Here is a 27534-nt window from a genome sequence, read left to right on the forward strand (position 1 = left end):
AATAATGTACACGTTAGGAATCTCCCGCACTATGATATACATAAAATTAGTGGGCAGCAATGTGGGTTAGACTAGTAAGAATGTGTTTGAGTTTGAGTGCATAATAAACAAGGGTGTGAAGTTGAGTGTGTGTGATATATACACCTGAATTTGTGTGCCTAAAAGGGAATATTTGGGAAAATGATATACTGCACCAATCCATTTTGTCTTACTGCCAATGGAAAATTGAAATTGTGCATGGCCCTGTGGGACAGAGAATTGAGAGGGTTGGTCTACAAATGCAATGATGTAACGTAAGAACAGGACCTAACCACTGGAATATACTTCTCCTGAATAAACAGATTCACTTTGAGAGAGAGAGAGAGAGAGAGAGAGAGAGAGAGAGAGAGAGAGAGAGAGAGAGAGAGAGAAACTAATAGTAACCAGTATTGTTAACATGAATTAATGTTGGTTAAATACATTAATTAAGCATGAAATAAACCTTGAATTTGTCAACAAACTAACGTATTTATACATGAATATGTATACATTAGTAAGTAACTGCATGATAATGAGTTAACCATATATACATTAAATGACTTTTTCAATTCCAATATGAATTGGCAATAACTAATGTAGTTGTTAACATTAATTAATTATCTACAAATGCATTAACAGAGCTGTACAGATTAACGTCTCAGTAGTAGGTGGTTAACCAATCAATTAGTTCATGCAAATTCATGGAACCTTATTGTAAAGTGTGACCATAATAATAATAATCCTCTACTGATTATTGCGCACATTCTGTACACTCTTAAGATTACTTTTGAAAAATGTGAAAATGTCACGATGCTTTTTATATATTATTATACGTTTACATATTGCATCTGTCCACCTTTTTCCCTACCTATCAACAACTGAATAATTTGGTCAATCCAATGAGGTTTATGAAACGAATGCATATTTTTTCGTACCTGTAATTTCAACAGTAATCACTAGATGGAAACAGCGACGAGTTGTAGGAGACCATAAAAATGACGTCATTGGAGGTGAGTGAGTCCATTCATGGTATATTTTTAAATGCATAGTGTTTCGCAAGACGACACAGCACACAGACCTCAGGCGCCACGCAGAAGATTTAGAAGAAACATTTTGCCCTGGTGTCGATCTACCAAGTTTTTAGACACTTAGTGTAGATTTAATTTCTACATAGGTCCAATATGCAATTAAAATGCACGTCATCTTAGGTTTTATCGTCGCTGGTGGCAGCAGTTGTCAGATGAAGAACGGTTGCGTCGAGGTAGGGAAGCAGATTTCGGAGAACACGTCTGAGCAGTGCTCTGGTATGAGCTGGACTCTACACAGCGGCCATATTTGGGGTAGAGTCAGAGAACAGGTATTTAGGAAGTGACGTCACTGTCCCCTGAAGGCGGCGGGGGCGCTTCAGAGAGCAAGATGGCAGCGAAATCTGATGGCGTGAGGGTCGCTGCCGGTTTCGCCCAGTTGCACAACCTGGACGAAACGGTGGAGTACGACGACGATGACCAGGGCGACAGCAGCGCTATTCACATCTGGCGCTGCTGCAACACTTCGTCCTGCTACTGGGGCTGCCGGAGCGCCTGCCTGCGTACTCTCCGGGGGAAGGGGACCGAACGCAGGCGGCCGCCGCCGGAGGAGCGCCTATGGCTGGACTGTCTGTGGATCATCCTCGCGCTGCTGGTCTTCTTCTGGGACGTTGGCACAGACTTGTGGTTGGCCATCGACTATTACTCCAAGAGAGACTACCTGTGGTTTGGACTGACTCTGTTCTTCGTGCTCGTTCCGTCGGTGCTGGTCCAGATCCTGAGTTTCAGGTGGTTCGTGCAGGATTACACCGGGGGAGGGCTGGGGGCTGTAGAAGGACTCAGCCGGAGAGCCACTGCGGAGCTGACCGTCGGCATTTACAGCCGGGACAGGTGCTGTCAGATATCCGTGTGGATCTGGCAGGTAGTCATACACATTCTGCAGATGGGACAAGTATGGAGGTAAGGACTGATGGGATTAAAATACAAACAAAACGAACAGTTGCCAAAATGCAGACCCCCCTCCCTCCCCTCTGGTATTTTCCCCCTCCACACCCCCTTCCCCGCGTGTCTGTCTCTCCGTCACCTGAGATGACCTGCTGTGCATGCATGAGTACACGCGACAAATGCACCTGAGTGTGTGGGGTGGCCCACCAGACACGCTTCTCTTACACTGGCCAGTCCTGCCGCCGCTTCACGTAACTTAAGGGGCTGCTTTTTGGGGTGTTTGCACCACCACTGTCTGCCAAAGCTAACGCAGTGCTTGTTTATCACATAAAGTAGAAGGATCACGGGGGAAATGACAGCCCGCAAATGAATGCCCTAGGAGCTACTGTTTGTTATAAAGTTTTCCTAAAGTTTCAGTCATAACAACATCAGTAGGCTACTTATAATATGATGTGCCAGGTAGCATTCAGTGCTTGTGTGTTGCTATTACACGCTGGACACGACAAGTGCATGTAAGGACTCGTCTCCTTTGTGCCCTCACACCGGATAGCGGTGGCTCGCTTTCGACATTACAGCGCAACGACCGGACATGGTTTAGGGGACACGCTGTTCCAGTGAAATTTGCTTGTGATTAGCGAACCATCGTAGCATCTTGTGGCTGGAATCTTTAAAAAAGAAAGTAGGTGTTGATATTTCGACGAAACCCCTGTTTATTAGAATACAATACATATATAAAGTGTTATCTATATATTATGACAAGACAAGCAGTATCCAGAAGACACAGTACGGCACTATTGCAGTAGCCAAAGAACACTCGCTTGCTTTGTAGCCTGGGTGCGTAACTTCGGGGATAACAGCGTTGCTGGTAGAAATGCATGCATGTCAATACCGTGGATGGCTTTGTCTTTAGATAGAACGCCCTGTGATGGCTTTTTGGAGTATGGAATCGATATCCTGAATGAGTCATTTTGGCAAACGACCTTTATAAGAGGGTGCGGGGGAGGCTGCGCTTTAGTGGGTACTTGGCTATAGCATAAGAATGATGCCTCGGTAGGGAGTCAATAAGTTTGCCGTTGCATTTGAAGATCTGTCGTAATTTAGCCGTGCTTAGCCTTGCGTGTGTTTGTGTACAGTATGATTGTGAACTGTAATCCGCCTTTGGCTCGACAGATGCTGTTCTGTCTACGAGCAGTTTTAGGCTCCTTAAAATCGTGGTTGTAGCGATCTATCTCCGTATAGCTCTTTGAGACAACTGCATCTGCTGGCATTTGTAGGGTACAATATTGAAAAAATGCTCTGTAGGTATGTATACATTGATAGCATTCCTGTTCGCTCTCACGGCGGTAGCTGGGGGTTGGGGGTGCTTCCCTGGCCTTTATTTAAGGAGAACCCGCTGCGCTTCGCTTAATTGGTGCAAGAAAAGAACCATTCACGCGATGTCTTACACACGTCACCATCTGGCGCTTTTTTCTAAATAAAGAATTTGTTCTTCGTCTTTCGTCTTCCCCATGTGCCATGCCAGAGGAAAACCCATAATTACCATATGGGATTTACGTTTGTATCATCAGTCAATTGAACGTTGGATTTCACAGCAACCGCCCCCTTAGCCCAACCCCGATTGCAAGTGAGCATCATGCTGTCCGCTATCCGGGAAAAATGGTCGAGAGCTGTCTTCTGTAATTTTTTTGAAACGTTTGTACACCATAGCTAGGCAAAGAAGTGTCCCGTCCTTCTATGATCAGACACGAGGTTAGGTTAGGGCTATCACGTGGGCAGAGCTAGAGCCATTGTTACAGGTGTTCGATGCTCCCAGTGATCCCCGAGGAACAGTTATCTTCGCTCATATCTGTTCTGTTTAAAGTGACCCGCTGCCCTCTTGGCATAGAGTTGACGCGAAACAGCAGGAGACAGTCTTAATGAACTGGAGCAGAAAACCCTGCGGTGCCCCCTATTTCTACAGTTTACACCCTGTGTGCGATGCCAGCGCCTCAGTGCCTCTCTGAGTGTTAGTAGCAGTCAGGAGGTGTGAATGGATAGAGAGGAGCCCCATCTGCTCTGTGTGATCTCACTCTCTCTCTCTGTCTGTCTATCTTTCTCTCTCTCTCCCCCTCTCCCTCCCTCCCTCTACTCTACTCTACTCTATGCTACTCTTTAAAGGAATGATGAAATCTCTCAGCTCCTTTCTAAAGGAATGGTTCTCACAGCGGTAGCAGACTGACTTATGAGACTGGATCCCCCTTACTGTGTGACACAACAACAAATAAACTACCTATGCAAATACATGCCAAACTCCCTTTGAAAGTACGCAATCTTGGGGAAGCAAAACAGGGGATGTTGCAGTGGAGCTGTCCAGTGCTGAAATGTTGCCTCACTAAAGTTTTCCATAGTAAAGTTCCTCAAGGCCAGATTTCACTGGGTTTGAAACATACAGTAAAGTTGCATCCAGTTGTAATCATAGATATTTTACACTGTCTCAGTATGGGTTCTCACTGTTGTGCTACCACGGTCTATGTTGCACCCTATCCACCCAGTTTAAAAGGGTCCTTGAACAACTGCTTCTTATACCTGGGAGGAGAGGTTTTTTGTTTCATGTCTCTGGAACTTAAGTGAGGTGGTTGAGGTAATCACAAAGACCTATGGGATATCCTATCCGGTGAAAGATACATTGGATGCTGCCTTCAAATTTAACTGCAATGAGGCACCTTAGAAGGAAGTGTTCTTCAGTTTGGGACATGCCTACTATACAAAGGGTCCCGGGACAACTGTTTTGCATGCCTGACATTTTCATATCTGAAACTATATATGAGCAAGTGATTTTAAGCAGTTTTAAACAACGAACACACTCAACATTAAAACAAAATGTCTTCAGTCTAATTGTGTATTGGGTTATGACATCAGTCATATGCCTGTCTGCTTCCCTTTGCCATTACAGCAGTTCCAGTTTCTTTTAGAATTGAATTACAATTTTCCTTTTCCAATTCACCTTTATACCCGGCTCCCTAGTCGGTAGTTTTTTGAGTAGGACTGCTCACAGAATTTGGACTCATCATAAATCCACATTTCATGGGGCAGCTTGTAGTTTTGTGCCTAAGGTACCCGGAAGGTTTGTGGTTCAAGCCCAGAAAAGATCTGCACAGCTGTTCGCCCCTTGAGCAAGGCCTTTAACCCCAGCTAGGCATTGCTCAAGCGTCAGCTGAATAACAAATGATAAATTATAGATTATACATAGCCGACAAACATGGTAAAAGTTTGCACTTCGAAGCTTCAGGTGACTCCTCTACAGCTAGCTACCACTTTTATCCTTATGGCTCTTCCTGAGCAATACAACAAAAAGAGCCTCCACTTTCCCTCATTACACCCTAAACCACATTATGAACATATTTTTTAAATACTTTCTATAGTCCCCTTGTCTTATAAATCTTTGTGACCAATCTGAGGTTTCATGGCACAGGCCATTTAAATGGCTGGATTTAAAGCTCCAGTGGCAATTTAGAAAATGTATTATTATTGTCTTGTAAAATAAACTTTCATAAAAACAGACTATGCATCATTTTAGGCTTTGATACGGCCCTTTGTTGACATACAAAACATGTCTACGGCCCCATTCTCAACCCCACCCGCTGACACCCCAAGATGATCCTGGCCATTGCCGTGTGACCTATAAACCGCAGTCTAATATGATCCATAAAAATCTGCCATTTAGCTAGCTTTTTAACTGTTGTTACTTGTGCTTGTATTTAGCTAAATGTTGTTAGTGGTGATACTAGCCACTGCTGACACCAGTGGATTTCAGTCTGCCTCTAGCCTGCCTGGAAGGAAGCACAATTCTGTAACATAAGCACACATACTCAGAAACACATCAATTCATTGTCGCTTTTATTTTTTATCAGACATCTCAAGTGTTCAGAAAGTCTGGGAGGCTAGCAAAACTCCCTGCCCAGGGGAGGAAATAACCCGGTAGAATCTCCTGAAAATATAAGCAGTACTGTGCACCCAGCCATTATGGCCCACCAGCTGACGTATGAAACTGAATTTAGCTAGCTAATAACGACAGCTGCCTACTGTAAGGTTATCAGCCACTTGCTTAATGTTTAGCCACCAAGGCTAATCTCTCGCAAACCCAGACGCATACAAATACAGAGCAAAAATAAAAAAGCGGGGTCAAGGCAAGGTGGCTAGGGCTCTGTTTATATGAAGTACCGTAATTTGCCAGATTTCCTCCAACACGGTCTACTGTTATTGTGTCTACTACTGTATCTAACTTGTTTAAAAACCTGATTTAAAAAAGAACATTTGATTTATTTAGTAGATTTTCTTTATTCTGTTGTTTTCATTACAGTGCTTTGTAAGAACTGTGCTATACGTATTATAGGGAGCCTTGTTTTATTCAGCTAGCCTTGTTCCAGCTTTACAGTGGGGAAGGTGTACAATGAGCTATCTTGGTCCCAGCTCTATGGTGCATAAGGAATATACTTACTGAGCCAGTCCTTTTCTAACCGTGGAGTGGGAAATGGGTATTTGAGTGCCTTAAGGAGATAGCAGCTTTAATTTACGCATTAACTCTGATTATAGTGTGCTGTATTTCTTTCAGATGGCACAATGGGAAAGGCAACAATTACTATTCTAAGCAGGTTGTCAAGCCAAAGAGCATGTTCGTATTTCACAGAATCTTTTTATTTATTTATTGTTTATTTGTAGAACATTTTTAGTAACATACAGATGGCCAATGGCTTAAAACTAATGTCCATTAGATAAAAGACATAGGAGGAAGAAGAGTACACTATTCTAGTTTAATGAATGGATTGGGAAGCGTTCCCAGAACAGCCAATGGTCTCTGTCCTGGAGGCAGTACAGCTAGGCCAATAATCCTATTCATTCCACTGGAATAACAAGACTCCGAAAATAAATTTTTGCCAGGGGTGATTTATTTATGATAGCTAATGTCTTTTCATTATTTATCCACACCAGTATGACATCAATGCAAGCAAATCTGTGGGTGAATCTGTATGGGCAGTGGATTCAGATGGGTGTTTGCTGAGGGCGATGCGGTGGGAAACAAACCAAGCAAGCAACGTGATAGCGTAGCAGGGAGAAATGTGTGTCAACTGTAATGTTCCCTGCTGACTTTAACATTAACTGTTGGCTGTAACGTTAACTGCTGACTTTAATGTTGACTGCTGGCTATAAACATTGACCGCATACTGCTGTGTTAACATTTAACTGTGTTGGAATGCAACCTTTTAAAAAAAAAATTCCTGGTGAAAATTTAGGAACTTCAATCCAGCCCTCCACCTTCTCAGTATTCAAGAGCAGCTCTTGAGTCCCTAGATGGAACCCCGCCCCCAAGCTGCTGGATGAAGAAAGAAGGAAGGAAGGAACAAAAAGAAAGAGGAGAATAGTCAGTGAATTGTTCCCGTCTCATGAACCTCTCCGCAAAGCTTTGGTGCGTGGGAAGCCCACAGCAGGAGGTGCCCTTTTTCCCACTCCCAGGGAAAAGACATGTGATCACCCCCTGCCCCACTCGAATATGCATTAGTGATACATAAAAAATGTATTTTGTTTAATACTTAAAGCTGGGGTAGGCAATCTTTGGGCGGGAGCTGAATCTGGGCAGAAGAAGAAAGATTTTGAATGTATACAGCGGCGAAAAACACACCCCCTCCTCTCCAGTCAGCCTCTCGGGGACAATTTTGATAGGCAGGTATGGCCGCCGCATGGCTGAGAGCTGCCCTCATTGGCTAGCTACCGGGAGCGTTGAAAAACAGAAGTCCCTCAAAATCTGTCCTGGAACAGTCACGGATATCAGATTTCCCCCCCAGAGCAGTAGGTTTATTGCTAGCGGGATGTGAAGAGAATTTTACCAAATATTACCAAAACAATTTGCCTATCCTAGCTTTAAATAAATTTTATTTTTGTGATGCACAGATAAATGTGTATTAATGCGATAAATTGAATGCTTATTTCAGGGATCAATATAGGATTGTTAATTTTGGTGATACATGGAGTGTATATAATTTGTAATTATATAACATAATATTTATAATGTTTTTATGAAGTAGAACTGAGAGAAATGACTACAATGGCAATATTTAAGAAAGTGGACCTTACTGTTACAAGGAGAGCCTGGTTATACCGGTATACATTTTCTTCATAGAACCACAATTTAGAGAACTGTGTCCAGTTCTGGGCTCCAGACGATAAAGAAACACTTTAGAAGGTGCAGAGAAGGGTAACAGCATTTGTTCCAGCTATCAAACTGAAAATGTGCTGAGAAAGACTTAAGACGCTTCATCTCGGCAGGGTCAATTTGGTTTGTATGGAGGTTTTTACATTGTAAAAATGACATTAACAGTGGAATGCAGATATATCAGGTTGTCACCATAACATTGTCATGGAGCATCTTAAGAAATTACATAGAGCATTGAAAAAAAAATTGTTGCAGGCCTACCATGTCATGTCGTAGAAGCAGACTGATAATGACCAGGCTTATAATTTTCGATGCTCTCTAGACATTAGGCTGAGATAAATGTCCTGTTATTGTCATTACACCCTATTAAGCCGTTATAATAAGTGTAACAGGAAGTTATAAGTGCGTAGAATAATGTGCATTTTCAGTAATGGTTGGGTACAGGGGTGTGTATTTGTTAATTGAAACCCAGCGTGTGTTGCCCCAGTTCCCTAGTTTTCTCACAGTCTCACGGCACAAACGCATGCATAATTAACAGCCTAATTATTACAATGGCTTTGAAAGGCCAGCATCTACAATCAGCCCTGATTAGGTGTTTGTGTATTGGATCATATTCTGCTTTCGCAGGTTGCTTGTTCTGCAGGAACGGTGCGTACCTTTCCTGCTAATCCGCACAAACAGGCGTGAGCTGTTATTGAGCTATGCCTGTCTAAAATCCTTCCAATCAACAGTGAAGGACATTGATTTGGTTTGATTGCTATATTAGAGTGTAATTTGTCCCAGTTTGGTGGTGTCTGTAATTGTTGTGGCTATATTCTCATAAATATTCACATAGGGCATTGGGTAAACACAGTTCTAATACTGTCAGCAGTGGACAATAGTTAATCCCAGTGATTCTCCAACAGTGATTGAGTGATTGATCAGTGTTCAATCTGTGATCGATTATACTGTTCTGTCTCTAGATGGATGAAATTATGATGTACATGTCTGTTGTTATAATAAGGCGTGAAAGCCTTCAATGGGGTTGCAATGTACTACAGTCTGATTGAGCTCAAAAATATGCCACTTTTCTGTTACCAGCTCACAGTTTTTGATCCCAAGCTAGTTTGCTGACTGGACTTGACAACACCTCCATGAGGGTTCCAGATTTTGAAGAGAAGTGTAAATCTGAGCTGAGCAACTCAATTGCACAACAAATGGCAACAAGAGATTTTGAATATGCGCCACGATTCCATGTGAGCTACACTCAAAACCCCATTCGGGGCTCTGCTATCTATCTGACTGTTCAAAGAAGTGGACTAGCTGTCTCCCGTCACTCCATCAGAGAGATATTTTTTCATCCGGCTGCAGAACTTAACACACTTGGCCGTCTTACATGTGCACAGTGACATTCTGGACAGATTGAACATTAAACCCTTCAGTTATACGCAACATGCCAGAGTGCAAGGCCCCATTTGGGGCCTCCTAGGTATAGGTAAGACGTTTGGTTATTCATTACACTGCCGTTGTGCAGGCTCAGTTTAATTGGCATTTTTTTTGTGATGTAGAAATTGACTTGGCTGCTATATAATGTGCTATAAAAACACATTCATCGAGTGGCATATGTCAACAACGACAGTAACCCAGACATCCTGTGAATGTTTGAGTGTGGTAATCACTTGAGAGACAATTTATGTGATTGGTGTATTGCTGTGCAACTGGCCATTAATTCATAGTTGTGTGTAGGCTATACAAACAAAATTATTGTAAACTGGTCATCTTACAATTTGTTTTAGACTTTGGTTTATAAGCACGAGTATACAACTAATTGTGAGCATGCATTAAAAGCCATCTTAACTGTTATTTTATGTCAAAATAGCTATTCAGTTACGCCAGTGGATGACAGTTTGCGAATCACTGAGCCTGTGGAAAGCTTTAAGAAATTGTGGGTTTTGTTGTTGTGAATTCATAAAGAAGATGCCTCGTTTTTGTTTCATTCAGTGTTGTGAAACTCTCTGGTCCCAGCATGTTTTTATTCTGCATAAGGCATGAGCATGGACTTTTGTTTATTTTGTATTGTGAATGAGCATTAAATTCATTAGTGCAAAACTTTATGGTATAAATCTGCATAAATTTGCATGCTTATGTAAATAAAAATAGGTCATAGGAAATGCAGAATGTAATGGGATACTATCTAGTTTCAAGCCCCTCCCTGCTAGTTCAACAAATACAATGAAACCAATTAAAAACAGTGATGTCACAATTTAGTATTTCCATTGGCAGCACCCCCTGCTGACAGCTTCCAACACCCCTGAATACAGCTGAAGAAATACAGTGAGCTCCATAATGTTTGGGAAAAAAATAATTCATTTTTGATTTGGCTCTGTGCTTGACAACGTGTAATCAAACAATTCACATGTGGTAAACGTGCACATTCACAGCTTTCATTTCAGGTTATTTTTATACAGTTTGGTTTCACCATGTAGATAGACACTTTTTCCCATGGCCTGCATGCAGCTGGACGCAAAACGCCACTAATTCAGTTCACTCACTCAGATATTCACTCACTCAGGGACGCTGTATCATACTTTTGTAACCCACGTGCTCACAACGCTCTATTCCAGACTTCAGTGCCATTCAACTGAACGGAGCCCTTCCAATTTTCAACTGAAGCATAGAAAGACCTCAATATTTCGTTGAGTTGTAAAGCACAGCTGTCAGAATCAGCTGACATGTATCGTTCTTGCAGCTAGTCTTGTGAACGACATATTACATTATTACGGACTTCACGGTATATGTAGTGTACAGAGAATATCAGTGTACGGAATATATTTTCGCCTCTCGACTTGTTCCGTCTAAGTATAGGTTATTCAGCGTTCTGCAATTGCGGCACAGCATAACAGTTCAAAAAAGAGTTAAAAGACTCTGTTACATTATGCTTTAAATATCTTTCTGACAATGCAAAATGTAACATATTTTTGTCACTGGATCGGCTATAAACGGACTACATGCATTAATTCGAAATGCATTGCATAGTCTAGTTTATGTTCTCTTCGCGTCGCGCGTATGGGCCGAATATTTTCTCATAACTTACTTGTTCCTGGGGTATTATGCCTTACTTTTATTTCTTAAACTAGGATCGTTTCCTTTTTTTCTTATTCATCGAACTTGCGAGTCTCAAATATCGAAATGACCGACAATAAAACCGGAGTTGCGTTTGAAAATCAAATTTCCCTACATTTTGGCGATCGCCAGCAGTAGTACCAGCTGAAGAAAGCACTTCAAAGATGCCCCACTTGAGTGTATTTTTTAGAAACATGGCACTAAGAAATTTGAGGCAATTGCAAGACGACATGAATGTGGCAAGAATATTGTGCTTCAAATAAGTTAAGTCTTACATTTTGTTAAGACTTTTTTTTTTAGTGGTATGTTTTGGATCATTGTCTTGCTGTAGGATGAAGCACCATCAAATAAGTTTGTCTGTCATTCCTACATGGTGAAATCAAATAAATGTGATATGTATCTGCAAAGAAAAAAAAAAGAAATTTAGAATGTAGAGAAAGCAATAAAGACAGTGCCAAAATAACGACTGCACTTAGAGAAGTGTGCTGCTTTAGATAAATTACTACTGCAGGTAATTGAAAATCACTGGTATTTTCTTTTTATAATTCTATGACCGAGGCCCATGATGATTGAAGATTCTGGAATGCAGACTTAAAAAACCGAACACAAATTTATTTATTCCAAAATAAAAAGAAAATGCATTTAAAAAAAAATACGTGCTGTGAACATCTGTATTACCCAGTATCAAGGAATAAGGATGTCAAATCAAACGCTTATCTCAGAAATCTTAAATTACACACAGTCTCTTGGGCAAAATGTTTCCATTATAAATAAAATGAATAACTGAAGAAGAGATTGTACAGCAAATTAAAAAGCGTATATAATAAGGAAACTCCCCTGGAGATATCAGATATACAATGAATGCATTTTATATGGAATTGAAGGACCAGCTGGCACCAGTTCTCCAGAGTCTTCTGTTGTGCTTTAGAAAAGGGAACATTGAATTCCTCTCAAATTGCAGTCATCCATAAAGAGTGTAACGATGCCACAGCCTGTTTATCATATAGACCCATTTCACTTTTAAATACTGATCAGAAAATATTCTCTGCCATTACAGCAAATGGACTAATAATAATTGTCTACAACATTCATCAGTTTTATTTCATGTTTTAATCTTCCCCTACTATAAACTATAATACTGTTATAATAGTATTAACAGTATCTCTATTGGATCTCTGGAAGATAAATATAATTTAACTGTTTCAATTTTTACTGTAGTTTTCCATCACTTTAGACAAGAACTAACACCTGCAGTGATACCAATCTCTAGTTCTGAATTTGATTCATAATTGTAGTTTTTAAACATCATTGTTAATTCTTATCGATGCTTAATTGGTGGTAATTCATCAAAGCAGACGATTGGGGTGGTGCAACTAGACTACAGAAATTGGAGTCTGTGAAGATAGCTGTGGATTGATACATTTTTAAGAACGATAAGGAACTCAAACTTGTGTTATAGCATGAATATTGACATTAATATGAATGTTGACATGACTACTGTTGCAGTAGGCACAACATAAATTAACATGGGCTCCTGTTCCATATCACTTTGAGATATTCTATCTGCCAGCACTTTGATTAGGGACCCAATGATCACGTTGAGCTTATCTAAGCCAAACGTATAGGACTATGTACAGGGTTAATTGTGATAGCAGCAACATAGTTCCTGGTGTAAAATTGAGTTGTGATAAAGACAGTGATGTAATTGTGAGGTAGCACTCCAATATAGAGTAGTAGCATTGGAAATCCCTGGTGCAAGAGTAAAGGCTTGTTTTGTGGATGTCAGGCTGACCATGAGAGGGAGCCCGAGGTCCCTGCCCAACTTTGCCAGCATAGGTGCCAGGCCGATTAAGAGCCCGGCAGGAAGAACCATTGCTGGCAGGTCGGTGTGTGGAGCCTACAGTGCAGAAAATCTCTCCCTGTCAGCAGTGTTTAATCCCTCAGATCCACTCGCATGGTGATTTTGGCTGCCTCTGCGATGCCCGTTCTTTAATTATTAATAAAACTACCCTCCTTTTTTCTCTGCAATCATCGCTGTACTACCCGTGTGGATTGACAGTGACCATATAAAAAACTAGTGCTAAATTGAGGAGACGTAGTCTAGTTCTTTCTCGAACAAAGACTGGTTAGCGGTACATACACACAACCCACTGCCCTATGGAACACTCACACTCACTGCCCTATGAAACACTGACACTCACTGCGATATTGAACACTGAAACTCTACTGCTGTATGAAACACTTTTCAATGGAAGCACTGAATTGTATCACCTTTGATGAACCGAATCTACATTTGCATGCAGGCAAAATGGGGGCCAGCATGTGTTTCACTCAGTTTGGTAACAGTGATTCATGTGATTGATTCATATAGAGTCAGAAGCATTGCATGACTCACAGGGAAACAGGTGGCTTATATTTCATTAGTTTTTTGGTGGGAATTAAATGATTGGCATTCAATCAAACCTTGAAAATAGAGTATAGCCAAGTTCCCCATTTTCTACATATTGTGAAAGAAAATCTTTAAAAGATTAGAAATGAACTGGTTCTGTATGAGTGATTGAGCATCTGTTTGTCTGGGGAAGAGCGTAGGTGTGTGCTTATGTTTATGTAAATGAGTTTGTGCAAATTTAATTTCATGACTGCGTGTCTGTATGTGTATTTACCTTTGTGTGTGCATGCTTGTGCTTGTGCGTGTGTGTGCGCATGTGTTAATTCAAGTCTTGCTGCTCACACGTTTTCTCCAAGTTCAGAACAGAATGCATTGTGGCTTTATTGAATGCCCCCTTTTGCCTGATTTGTTTGCCTTTTTGTGAGTTCCTCACTCCCTCCCTGTTCCTGTAAGTATGTGTGTGTGTGCATGTGTTTGTGAGTGTATGTGTGTGTGTGTGTGTGTGAGTGAGTGTTTGAGTGTGTATGAGAGCATGTGTATGTATGTGAGAGAGACCCAGAGACTATGTGTGAGTGTGCATGTATTTGTGTGTGTGTGCAAGACTGTGTGTGTGTTTGAGAGAGAGAGAGAGAGAGAGAGAGAGACTGCGTGTGTGCATGTGCATGTTTGTGTGTGTACATTAGTGTTTTTGCTCCCTCCATTGCCATTTCATGAATCCATTATTTTGTGTTTGTTTGCTTCAGTGTCCCAGCATGGCAGGCTGGGTCAGGCCAGCGGAATCCTCCCCTCAGTGCCGGGGGGGACAGTGGGGGGGCCACAGGGTCTCTGTGAGCGACCGGACGCTGGGCCAGGTGTTCGTAAGTGCTTGTCCCTCCCCCCCGCTCTCTCATTCTCAGTGCCTTCTCTGCTGCAACTTCCTCTCAGAATTAGTCCTGCATATGTCTGTCTGTCCCAAAATATCATTTACTTCCTCTCTATAACACTCCAGTCTGTGTTCTAGCTTACATGGCATTAAGGGGGATTTTTTGCTTGTTTGTCCTTAAATCCAAACTGGTATACATCCAACTGGTATATTGAGTACGCTGTCAATCTCTCAGTGGTTATGTTCTCATAGTGGGGCAAAGTGAGATGAAGCTCCTTGTGTGATGGTGTCCACATAGCAGCCGTTATTATATACACGTCTCCACACCTGGATTTACAGGCTGCAACACCAGCACAGGCGGGTTTTCTCTGTACTTGCACGACTTCTTTTTCACAGTGAATCCTAATGAGATGTTCGTCCTCTGCTAATTACACCATGAGCTCATCTCCACAGACGGTTGTGCTTCTGCGCTAGGCTTGTACTTCAAGCCCCAACTGCAATTCTGCGTGATTGCTTTCATAAATGCGCCACTTTATACAGTTTATGGAAATCTTGTCACTACACGATACTGATACACAGATCCAAAATGGCTGCCAGGGAAGTTGGATGGTTTCCTCATGAAACACCTAGACACCCAAGGTCCGACTGTGAGTGAGACACAGGGCAGAGAGAGAAACTCCCGGAAGACTGGGAACTCTCCGCATACTGTCAGCCTTGCCACCCCAATAACGTGAATATTTTCAGTAAAATTTCCATTACTTCATAAGTATAGTTTGAAGAATAATGTTGGAACATCACTAGGTTGTGACATCAGGAGTGTTGGTGGAGGAGCTGGAGCAGACAAGGGGTGTGTCCAAAAATGTGAAAAACTTCCTCCACTCGTCTCCTCCTCCCATACTTCCAGATCGGAGAAGGAAATTAGTGGAGGAGAGCCAGATAAAAGCATTGGGACACACCCGAGGGCCTCTATCACTTTCTTTGCCATCAGAAGCTTCCGGATGTCTCCTGGAGGCCCCTATGGAACTACTGACAGCAGCGGTCTCATCTACAGGCACACACAGCTGAGACTGATCGATCATCAGTCCTGGTGTTTGTATAGCTCTCAGCAGCCCAGATGCAAAGGCACACAGATTATATTGAGAGAGTGTGCAGATCATATTGGCAGTGATCACTAGTCACTTTCTGTATGGAGCTGTACAACCCAGGAGGCTAGGCAGTTTTGAATTTGCTAGATGTCATAGTAAATTGCATCAAGTTGCTGAGTTACAGTAGCAGGGCAGACAGACATATTTGCCTGTAGGGAACCCTGGGGACCCCATTGGAAGAGTGTTTCTGTGCTAATCTGAGAAGTCCTGTCTTATACCCTTGGAGGGATGAAGCAAATTGTATGACTCCAGTGCAGACTCCTGGCTTGTGGCACTACCCAGATACCATGACAGTGAATTCCTGTATTGGCTGTGCCATTTGGGAGCACTGAATTAGCCTAACAGGTTTACTGTTGCAGGCACAGTTACACTCCAGTAATAAATTCTCTCTTCTTAAGCACACACTCACACAGCTGGACTCCATTAATGATAAACCTTGCTTCTTAAATGCACACGTTGTACAGCCAGTGCAGTGTTTGCTGAAAACACACACAAATCAATAGATTTGTGGGATCGAAAGGTGCTTCTTAGCCAGCGCGTAAAGGCACCCGTGTGTTTCTTGAATGAAAGGGGCGTTTTTGTCATCTGATGCGCCACACGGAGAGGAAACGTTCAGTACGCTAATCCTCCCTTCGAGGTTCTTAGAGGGAAATTCCAGATCCCCCCCGCGCTTCTTTCATTGGCATCGTTAACGGCCGCTGCCTGCCAGTCTTTTCAACCGCGGCAAGGCAGAACAAAGGTGCACTCCCATCGCAGCTAATTCCGTTGCTCTCGTCTGCGGTGTTTTCATCTCCGCCGTGAACGCCGCCCCTTTGTGCTGCCCGCAGCATCTCCCTTTGCTTTCACAAACGTTTACTGTAATATTTCAAATGGAAAGTAACGTTAACACTCACCGAGTCTTAGCACAGCGGGCTGAATGGGGAAAATGGCTTTTCTCTCCGGGGGGAAATGGAGAGAATTTAAAGGTACAACAACAGTAACTGCATGTTGTGCGTTTGAATGTTAAATGTAATTTAGCTTGAGACCGTGAATACAACGGAGAAGGCAGGCTGCGAGTTTGCTTAATTTGCAGTTAATTACAGTGAGCGGCAGCCTATTTTAATTACACTTCACTTTATATTGTTTATCCCTCTATCCAAAAACACGACCTTTGACTTAAACCAAGCATTTTAAATAATAAAATGTTCACAAGTGAAGATGAGCCCCATGATGTGTTAACCTTTTTTTCACACATTCTGTAATTATACTGGGAGCTAAATCTCATGCAGTAGAGCTTTACATATAAACTCAATTGCTCTTTTCAGTTTCCTCCCACAGGGAGAAGAAAATAACTATTTTGAGTGAAGGGAGTGAGCAGCTGCTGTTTGCTATGAAAACATCTGTAGATTTGCTCTCAGTTTTCTCTCTAAGACAGATACAAGTGCACAGCCATCAGCAACCTAAGAACGCACCAGAAAAAAATAGAAGACGGATTATGACTGTAGATTGGTTTTTATAATTAGGCCTATTGCTGGAGTTTCTGGTGGGGTCTGCAGTGGTTTTGGTGTTTCTAATGACGGCACTGTAAGCAATGCTTTCTGTGTTGGTGTTGTTGCTGGTAGTGCTTTTTCTGTTGGTGGCGGTTGGGTTAGCGTATTAATGAAAAAAACATTTAGATTTTATAAAAGTATATCTACAGCTGTCAATAGATTGTGTGTTTTAACACAGTGCCTACTGTACATGGTTCAGACTGAGCTGCCCGCTGTCAGATATCATCTCCTGAGCTGTGTGAGGAAAGCAGGATCCAGCCCCTAAGCAGATTAGCGTCCGCGGCCTTTGTGTTTTCTGAAGGAGCACATGGCTCATGTCAGTGGCCATCTTCATAAAGGAAGTCCTCTGGAGGATGAGATGGAGAGACAGAGTAATGAGATCGCCGTTGCAGCTTCTCTCTGCTATACTGGTGATGGGCAGCCATGTTTATAATTAAACTGAGCGTAGTATGTGTGGGTGATGTGTATGTGTGTGATTAAGGAATGTAAATGTGTGTGTGTGTGTGTGTGTGTGTTTTTTGTGCATGTGTATACGGTTGTGTGAGTGCGTGTGTGTGTGAGTGTGTGCATGTGTGCATGTATGTGTGTTTATGTGTGTAGATGTGTGCATGTGTGTGTGAGCACTTGTGCTCACGCGTGCACGTGTGTGTTTGTGTGTGGGCGTGTGCATGCATGTGGGTGTGTGAGCGTGTGTGTTCTCACGCATGCACATGGGTGTGTGTGTGTGTGTGTGGGCACATGTGTGCTCATGCGTGCACATGTGTGTGTTTGTATGTGTGGGTGTGTGCGTGCATGTATGTGTGTGTGTGAGTGTGTGCCTGCATGTATGTGTGTGTGTGTGAGTGTGTGTGTGTGCGTGTATGCTCGTATGTGTGTGAGTGTATGTGTGTGCATTTGCGGTGCGCTCTATAAAGGTGTGTCCTTTGAGCCCAATGCAGATGTGCTGTTCGCTGGCGTTCTGTGTGCAGATGTGCTGTTCGCTGGCGTTCTGTGTGCAGATGTGCTGTTTGCTGGCGTTCTGTGTGCAGATGTGCTGTTTTCTGGCGTTCTGGGCACGGTGGAGCTGTCTACCCTGCACTGGCTCTGAAACCAACCACTTATTATGATGGATGGAGGCAGTAGGAAGGGAATGTGCAAGTGTGACAGGAACAGAGAGGAAGAGAGTCAGAACGAGTAGTAGAGCAAAAGAGAGGGGGTATGTTTGACTCAGGAAAAGATAGTGAATGTATGAGTGGTACAGAGAAAACAGAGTAAAAATCAATCACATTTTAATGAAAACATAATCCTCTTTTTTTAAATGCACATGTACATTGACATAAAATGTTGATGGAAAATGGCCATGGACTGTAAATGATGTTTATTTTGTTTAGGTGCTTATCACAGACCCTCGGATCGCGGCTACCCAGGAAGCGTTACCCGACCTGGTTCACTGGTAATGCTCACTTTGTGGACCTCCGTCTGAGGAGAACCATCAATATTCTGCAGTACATCACGCCCAGCGCCGCAGGGATCCACTATCGAGACGGACCCCTGCTACACAAGCTGTTTTAGTACTACTTATGAGACCTCCTCCCTCCCTCAATTCCTCCACACCTCTCTCTGTCTCTCTCTCTCTCTCTCTCTCTTTCTGGAGCAGAAAGTTGGGAAGAACAAAAAAAAAAACCGAATATAATAAAATGATAAGAAATACTAAAATCCGGAAGGCTAGGTCTGAGGTTGCTTTCGTCTGCGCCCAGGCTGGAGCTCCTACGATGCTACGCTCTGAAGCGCCACGCTGCGCTTGGAGGAGGTGCCGTGACACACTCTCTCTCTTTGCGTGCCGAGTGTGAAGGCGTCCCCGCAGAGACAGTGTGGCTTAATGGGCATGTGCCTCTAATAGTGACACATAGGGCTAGCAGTGGGTTGCGAAAGCGTCATGTTTTCGGTTTCTTACTCCTACAAGCCTGCTGTGAGCACGATGCCTCCCTACGCGAGAGCGAGCCTCTTTCTGAGTGGCCCTCTTCACGCAGATGAAAGCATGAATCACGTTTGAAAACTGACTCGTTTCGCTTCATTTCATCCGGTAAGTTACTGTGATGCTGGTGTAAGTTATTATGAACTTTTATATGACATACAGCGGTGTGCAAAAGTTTGAGCACCTTTGGTCAAATTGCATGTTTCATGGATTTTCTCAGTGAAAACACAACCTCTCCAGGGAAAATAAACATAACAAATTCCTGTACATTGTAATGCACAGTTACCTTTTTTTATTAGCTGATTTTAACAGATAAAAAATAGTAGGGCATGTGCAAATATTTTGGCACCATTCCAGCTGATTCATTAATATCTTCTTCTTTTTTTAAAAAAAGGTCTCAAAACCTGATTCACTCATTAGGCCTTAAATGAAGCCAATCTCTCTGGATGTTGTGCTCATGCTCAGCAACCATGGACTCCTGTAAGCAGCTGACCGAGCCGTTAACTTCTTTCCACTTGAGATTCTGCGAAATATGCTATTTGACCAGGAGTGCCCAAACGTATGCATGCCTCTCTATATTGATTTAATACTAGTTACAGTTTTTTCCCCAATATAGAATGCAAAATAATATTTGTTCTCTGTTGAGCTGTGTAGTCAGGTAGGCAGGCAGCAGGCCTGAATGTAAGTGGTTATAGGGCCCATTTTCCACTCACGGTGAGAGCCTTTGCTTGGCTAGATTTTAGGTTACAGTGTAAGTGACCCTGTTGGCCATTAAAACTATTGAACATTTGTTTTTATTGAGTCCTGCTCTCAGTCATGAAATGTGGGCTGTGATGATGCACTGACAGGTGCACAGCTTGGGTTCAAGACTTTTACGCCCACTCCCTTCTAGTGATGTCACGCAAAGCAGTGACATGACATTATATCTTTTGACTCACCGGCCATTCAAGAACTCTTCAGAAGTTTCTAGTTACTTCTGTACTTTTGTACAAAGAATGGCTTTGTATTTCAGGCTAATGCTTAAGAACTCATAGTACTTTAGACATTATGAGACATTATGAGACTGAAAATTCTTTCCCTGATCCTTCCTAACTTGAAGCTCAATTGCCACTGCTTTCCAGGTGCATCATTGCAGTGCCTACTGTTAGTTTGGATGGGCGAGGCTTAGCTGAGCTTTGCCTTTGTTATGCAACTAGCCTCCCGTATCTGGCTCCAATATTTGCTTCATGACTTTGCCTAACTTTGTTGTTCTTTGCTGAGAGACAATTTGCCAGTTATTCATTTTGACAAATCTAGCGGGGTTCCAACTGCATCCAGTGATTCAAAGCCATACCATTCTCTGGCGATGCTTTGGTAAGTAATGTACGCAATAAAAGGTGGGAAATTCCATTTCAAGAGCAGCCATTGAATGCTTGTTTTCCTGTTGATTACTCTACCCTGTCTTAACATGATAATCAACTGTATACACTTACTGAGTTCTTTATTAGGAACACCTATACACCTACTTATTTGTGCGATTATCTAATCTGCCACACGATCGTGTGGCAGCAGTGCAATGCATTAAATCCTGCAGATATGGGTCAGAAGCTTCAGTTAATGTTCAAATCAACCATCAGAATGGGGAAAGAATGTGCTCTAAGTGACTTTAACTCTAGAATGATTGTTGGCGGTTTGAGTATCTTAGAAACTGCTGGGATTTTCACACATAACGAGTTTGCAGAAAGTGGTGCGGGAAAAAAACATTCAATGAGCCGCAGTTCTGCTGGCAGGACGCCTTGCCAATGAGAGGGGTCAGAGGAGAAGGGCCAGACTGGTCAAAGCTGACAGGAAGGAGACAGTAACCCAAATGACTACATATTACAAAAGTGGTATGCAGAAGAGCATCTCTGAACACACAACACATCAAACCTCAAAGTGGATAGGCTACAGCAGCAGAAGACATAATAAGTATAAAAAATAATGCTAATAAATACCTAATAAAGTGCTCACTGAGTGTACATCAATGCTGATCCTATAGTAACACATATCATATATGGGGAACTTTTTCCATTGGCTCACTGAAAATTTAATTCAAAGAAATGTAGCTAGAATATGACATAAATATTTGGGCTACCTCTTTCCCCTGCCCTAAACGTCAAGTCAGTCAGAACTGCTGAATATCTGGGTTAGAAAAAGCACAACAGCATTACAGCACATGTTACTGTACATCAGGCCCTCAAATCCAAATCCAAACCTGGTTTTCTTTTCTCCTGGGTAATTAACTGAATAATTAGTGCCAGACTGTCTTCCACCCTGACATCCAGGTGAAGGGAGGGTGGAAAACCAGTAGGTCTCAGCCCTTGAGGACTGTGATTTGATGATGCCTGCTGTTCATTAATGTGTAATTCCATGTTTCTTTCTTTGAATTGTGACATATGGCATCTTCAAAGAAACATTCACCCCTATCCAAAACCAGTGGTTTATTGTGGCTAGTTGTAGTCGCGCAAACACAAATGTCTTGGTTCAAAATTATATTTTTCGAACAAAGGGCATGCTATGGCTTCAAAGCAAGGATGCACTGACTATTGTAATCCTGTGTGATAGAAGACTCAAAAACTAGTGGATAGTGGAATGTAAATCTTCTGTCACATCTGCAATATCTTTAATCTTGTAGACCACAAGATTAGGGGCTACTTCCACTAGTTATTCCACAAAAAGGCCTTGAGTTGTTTGTATGATGACTGTAGCATGACTGGCTCAGATGGCCAAGGAATATTGCAGGCACCTGGCTAGAAGAGCTGCTTTGTTCAGTGAGGCAGGGAATATCCTGCTAAAGGAAACTGTCCTTCCTCAAGTAACATTATGGGAAACTGTACTATCCTGCAGGACTCCTGCCCACAGTTGGTACTGGCACAATCAGTATTTTCCCTGGACCATGGAGTGCTACATCACACTGAATAGTATCGAAATGGGACAAGCCACATTTGAGTGAATTGAGTCAGAAGATTTGGTTCCATGTTGGCGAAAAAAGAAGTCATGGAAAATAATCTTGATCGTTTGCATTTGCGAAAACCGCAAGATTATTTCCCCTTCTTCTTTTTCTGTTTTTAGGTCTCTTGAAATGCATCGCCTTGTGTATCATATATAATTGAGTGTTATCACTTTCCCTGGATAGGGGTTGGTATTTCTCTGCACGGTTTAATGAAATGCTGTGGCAGGCCGCCGGGTCCTGGAGCAGTTTGCTTGGGTTCTAGGTTTACAGCATCAGCTTGGTCATGCTCGGTCAAGTGTTTAAGTGCGCCACTCGATACTTATCCGCCATCAAATTTTAATTCCTTTACGGGAGTTCTCCTCAGTAAAAGACCGGTGTCCTTGCTTAAGGCAGCCTTGAGGACATGCAAGTGGTTTGGTGTGATTTGTGCACACATTATTAATGTTGTTATGGGATATGAGAGCAGGGAAGGATTAGAAGAGGGTCTAAAAAGTGGCTGAATGCAGGGGATGCCATTGGTTTGTGTAACGTCCTGTTCCCCACTCTAAAACCCTTTTAAACCTGCCGTTTTAATTGCACTGTCTTGTATCACATAACGTGACAGTCCCCGCCCTCCAACACAGTCATCCCTAATCCAGTCACACTGCGTTTAGCTCATAGGTCACACTCCTGGTTAATAGACCATGATAATTATTGCATAATATGTGTTCAGAGCAGGTAAATCCAAGAGCAATTTCGAAATTTCAATGAAGAGTTTCAAGAGATTCAAAAGGTTTTATCGTTACATCCATTTATAAACGTACTAATGGAGTAAAAATCTTAGGTTCCGGCTCTGTTGGTCCAGGCCTTAATGCTGCAGTACTACTAATACTGGGGTCCCCAATAATCCTTTGGGCTCAGTACAATTCCCGTACCAGGCAGTGATACAGCCAATCAGGATGCCAAGCTCATGCCAAACTTCTTGAGGTGAGGTCCTCAATAATGTGTACACCATGGAACTTAAAACTGCTGACCCTCTCCACTGCCATCCAATTGATGGCAATTGGGTCAAGCCGTTCCTCTTTCTTCCTGTAGTCCACAATCAGCTCCGTGGTCTTGTCAATATTGAGAGAGTGGTTGTTTTCCTGGCACCACTGACCCAGGGTGTTGGCCTCTCTCCTGTAGGCCATCTCGTCGTGGTGATCAGGCCTATCACTGTTTCACAGGTGCGGTTTATACTCCTATACAATCCCAGGAGATGTACACCATTATTGGTTTGTTCCTTAAATGGGGTGACATAATGCAGAAAGCATCTAGTAATAAAATACGTAGTGATATTGTTTTCAAAGTAAATGATTGGCAAGGTTGGATCCCTCATTCTATCTACATCAGCAGATTTGCTCTCCGCAGGGAGACGGGTTTCCCCTAACTCTTCTGACATGTCGGTTCCTGTCTCTTCACCAAAGAAAGCCCTCCCAGAACTCCCACTCTGACTGTCTCACATGGTTAGCTAATTGAGCAGTTTACCCGCCGCCAGGGAAGCGTGTTCTGCTTGCGTAATTGCAGAGATTATGTGCTGAGAGGGGTGGTGGAACCAGGCAGACAGGCTGTTGGGTACATTGCGGTGGTTAAACAGACACCGGCCAAGCCCACTTTGCTGATTGTTGATTGTGATCGTCTGAACCCCCATCATCTAAGGCTCTGAGATCAGAGAGTCTCTCCCCTACTTTTTGTCCCACTTACCTGGTAACCTTTAATCTGGAGATATGGGAGACATTTTAAGATCTTTCATGTGAAGAATCCTGCTTTCTCCTTTAAACCCATTTCATGATAAAAGTGTAAACATCCATCCATCCATTACCTTACCCATTATTCCTGGTCAGAGTCATAGGGGGTGCTAGAGCCTATCCCAGCAAGCATTGGAACAAGAGGTATGCACCCTTGACAGGCTACCAATCCATCTCAGGGCACACACACCATTCACTCATACATACCTAGGGGCAATTTAGATTCTCCAATTTAAACCATGTGGATGCAGGGAGAACATGCAAACTTCACACAGAAAGGCTGTAGCTGGGGTTCAAACCCAGGACCTTCTTGCTGTGAGGCACCAGTGCTAGCTCCGCAGTGTTGACATTCTCAACAGAATTGTAAGGATTAATACTTGATTTCCTTGTTCACCCACAAGATGATTCAAGCTGTTCTTAATTTGAAGTGGTGCTGCGTTTCATTCCTGATTCTGAAGAACATCCTTTAAAAACATCATTCAACCACATCATGAACCACACATTTGAAAGGTCACACCTTTTTTTGGAAGAAGGAGCGTCATAACCACGTCAGCTTCACAGAACACGTGGTACCAGACCAAGCAAGCTGTCTCAGCAACTGTATGATTTCAGTCCTACTTGCAAATCCTGTGTTCTGCTTCTACTGCCATGAAGGATGCAAAGCTGGTTTTAGTGCCATCTAGTGGTATCACTTCAAGATTAACGTTCTGTTTTTTTTTTGTCGCTAACTGTAGTAGTCTGTGTTCCTATATACTACATAAATGAAATGAGACCATATAGTAGTTGGCTTGATGTTTTTATGTTTAAATGGACCATGGCAGGGTGTGAAAAATTCTGAGCTGCCGGGTGCAGCAATGTCTTCAGCCTCACCTTTAGCGGAACATCTATCCTCAACTTCTACCTGTCTGATTCTCCCCTGTCTCTGCAGGTGCATCCTCAACATGCACCCGTTTAACTTCCTCTCCTGCCTCTGCGGGTACATGCTCCCCATGTACCCCTTTAATTCCCTACCTTGTTTCTGCAGATACATCCGCACCATGTACCTGGGTATTCAGAGCCGGCGGCAAAAGGAGCACCAGCGGCGGTTCTACTGGGCGATGATGTACGAATACGCTGATGTCAACATGCTGCGGCTCCTGGAGACATTCCTGGAGAGCGCCCCCCAGCTGGTGCTACAGCTCTGCATCATGATCCAGAAGAACCGGGCTGAGACGTTGCAGTGTAAGGGGAGCCATGCTATGGGGCTATGAGCTCGGCTGAGTTCTTAGTAATTCTAACTTTAGTGAAGTTCTCCGATCTCCATTGTGTATTTATGGTTTTTGGCAATAAATAGATGGTGTCACTGCTAAATGATTGCATTTTGACATTACCTGAAAATCATACCTTTCTTAAAATCTTATTAAATTTTAATAAGCTTTTCATATTGTAAGGTGCCTTACAAAGCCACAGACATAGGTCAAAAATGTATTTTTCTTGACTTAAGTACATGGTGTACACAGAACATTACTTTACCAGCATATGTATTTGATGTGGACGTTGAAGAGATAGTATTGAGTTTGAGTATGGAGAGTGAGGAAAATGTTGCTGGATGTCCCCTTGACACTGTAAGGACTGGCTCTGGAGACAGGCCAGATGTCAACTGGAAATCATCCAGAAATCTGTAGTTTTCTTGCGGAATTTTAATAAAGGCGTGATCTGATATGAACTTTGAGCAAAGATCAAAGTTTTTTTTTTTGGCAGTTTTTCTGCATTGTTGCAATGTAGTGCCAGGGTCCAATTCTGACAGTATTGTTTCTACAGGTCCAAGTTTGCTATAACCCTTGTTCTGTGGCTGACAATTTGACGACTGTATCTATCTCTGTCTCCCTTTGGTGCAGGTATGTCCTCGATTGGGTCCCTCTTATCCCTGGCTTGGGTCCTGGCTTCCTACCACAAACTCCTTCGGGACTCTAGGGACGACAAGAAGAGCATGAGCTACCGCGGTGCCGTGATCCACATCTTCTGGCGGCTCTTCACCATCTCCTCGCGGGTGCTATCCTTCGCCCTCTTTGCCTCGATCTTCCACATCTACTTCGGCATCTTCGTTGTGGTGCACTGGTGCGCCATGGCCTTCTGGGTGGTGCATGGCGGTACTGACTTCTGCATGTCCAAGTGGGAGGAGGTCCTGTTCAACATGGTGGTGGGCATCGTCTACATCTTCTGCTGGTTCAACGTGAAGGAAGGCCGGACCCGCTGGCGCATGGTGGCCTACTACTTTGTGGTGCTGCTGGAAAACACGGTGCTGACCTGCCTGTGGTATGCTTACCGGGACCCTGCCACCACCGACTCGTATGCCGTGTCGGCCCTGTGCGGGGTGTACCTCAGCTTCGCCTCCGGGGTGGTCTTCATGTTCCTGTACTACGGGGTGCTTCACCCCATGGGCCCCCGAGTGCGCGTGCTGGCCAGCTCCTGCTGCGCCGAGCTGCTCTGGGGGCTCCCTCTGCCACCCGAGGCTGAGCCTATGGCCTCCACCCCGGGGCCCCGCGGCTCCCAGGCCACACCAAGCAGGGGCTCCACAGGGGACCACACAGAGGAGGAGGAACTGGCAGGAGACACCTGCCTGCCCGTGTTCCAGGTGAGATCCACCACGCCAACCACCACCAGGGGCCGACCATACCGCCCAGAGGGGCCCCTCATCAAGATAGACATACCCAGGAAGCATTACCCAGCCTGGGATGCCCACTTTGTGGACCGGCGTCTGAGGAGAACCATCAATATTCTGCAGTACATCACACCCAGCGCTGTAGGGATCCGCTATCGAGACGGACCCCTGCTATACGAGCTGCTTCAGTATGAGTCCTCCTTATGAGACCTCATCCCTTCCCCTCTCTACCACTTTCTCTCTCTCTCTGTCTCCCTCTCAATTTGTCTCTCTCAGTCTCTATCTTTCTCTCTGTCTCTGTTTCTCTTTCTCTCTGTGTTGCCACACCTGTTTCTCATTCGCCTTTGTTTAATTTGTTTGTTCCTTGACAAAAAGTGTAAAATGTTTCTGTCATCGTCTCCAAGTCCGTTTTCATTTGTTCAAATTATTTGTTCATGAAAACCAATATAAAAAGATAACATGTAGCAACAAAGTTTTTTTAAAACAGCTGAAAGTATAAGTGACATATTTTCAGTTGCTTTAAAACGAATAAAAGCCTACAGATGTATGATAAGCAGATAAGCTGTTTTAGGTTTGGGTACCCGTCAGAGTGTGTAAATGTACAGCGTTTAAGTGTTTAAGTGTTTCTGCTTCACAGACGTGATGGTCATTACTCTCTGTACCCAAAGGAGGAGCATCTCTTGTCGCAGGGCGTGTGTTGACTTACATTGCCGACAGAGCATGATGGGAAGGATGGAGGCTAGGTGATAGCGCCCCCCTGCAGACTGCTCAGTGCTAGCCACTTCCAGGCCCAGTCCAGGGGGCTGTTTTAAGCAGTTAGCGTATCCGCTCTGAAAATCGTGAAACAAAATTGAACAATTATTTTTTCTTCAACTGCGATTACACCCACACCGAGAGGAAAAACTCTTTTCTACCCAGTACTTCCTTTTTCACACGATAAATGCCCTGCTCCGGCTCTTGCACAAAGAGTAAACTCTACTTTCTCTGTCTTTCACAAAAA

The 27534-nt window shown here is 43.3% G+C and overlaps 1 protein-coding gene across 1 annotated transcript; it reads left to right on the forward strand.

The window, feature by feature from the left end:
* The first annotated feature begins 1434 nt into the window (after positions 1–1434).
* On the forward strand, positions 1435–26741 carry LOC133141698 (XK-related protein 6-like). Its single transcript, XM_061262327.1, has 3 exons — positions 1435–2003; positions 24918–25114; positions 25771–26741. The coding sequence occupies exons 1-3, from the start codon at positions 1435–1437 to the stop codon at positions 26739–26741; spliced, it is 1737 nt and encodes a 578-aa protein (XP_061118311.1).
* Positions 26742–27534: the final 793 nt, after the last annotated feature.

The sequence above is a fragment of the Conger conger genome, chromosome 1, assembly GCF_963514075.1.
Source record: "Conger conger chromosome 1, fConCon1.1, whole genome shotgun sequence".
Taxonomy (NCBI): Eukaryota; Metazoa; Chordata; class Actinopteri; order Anguilliformes; family Congridae; genus Conger; species Conger conger.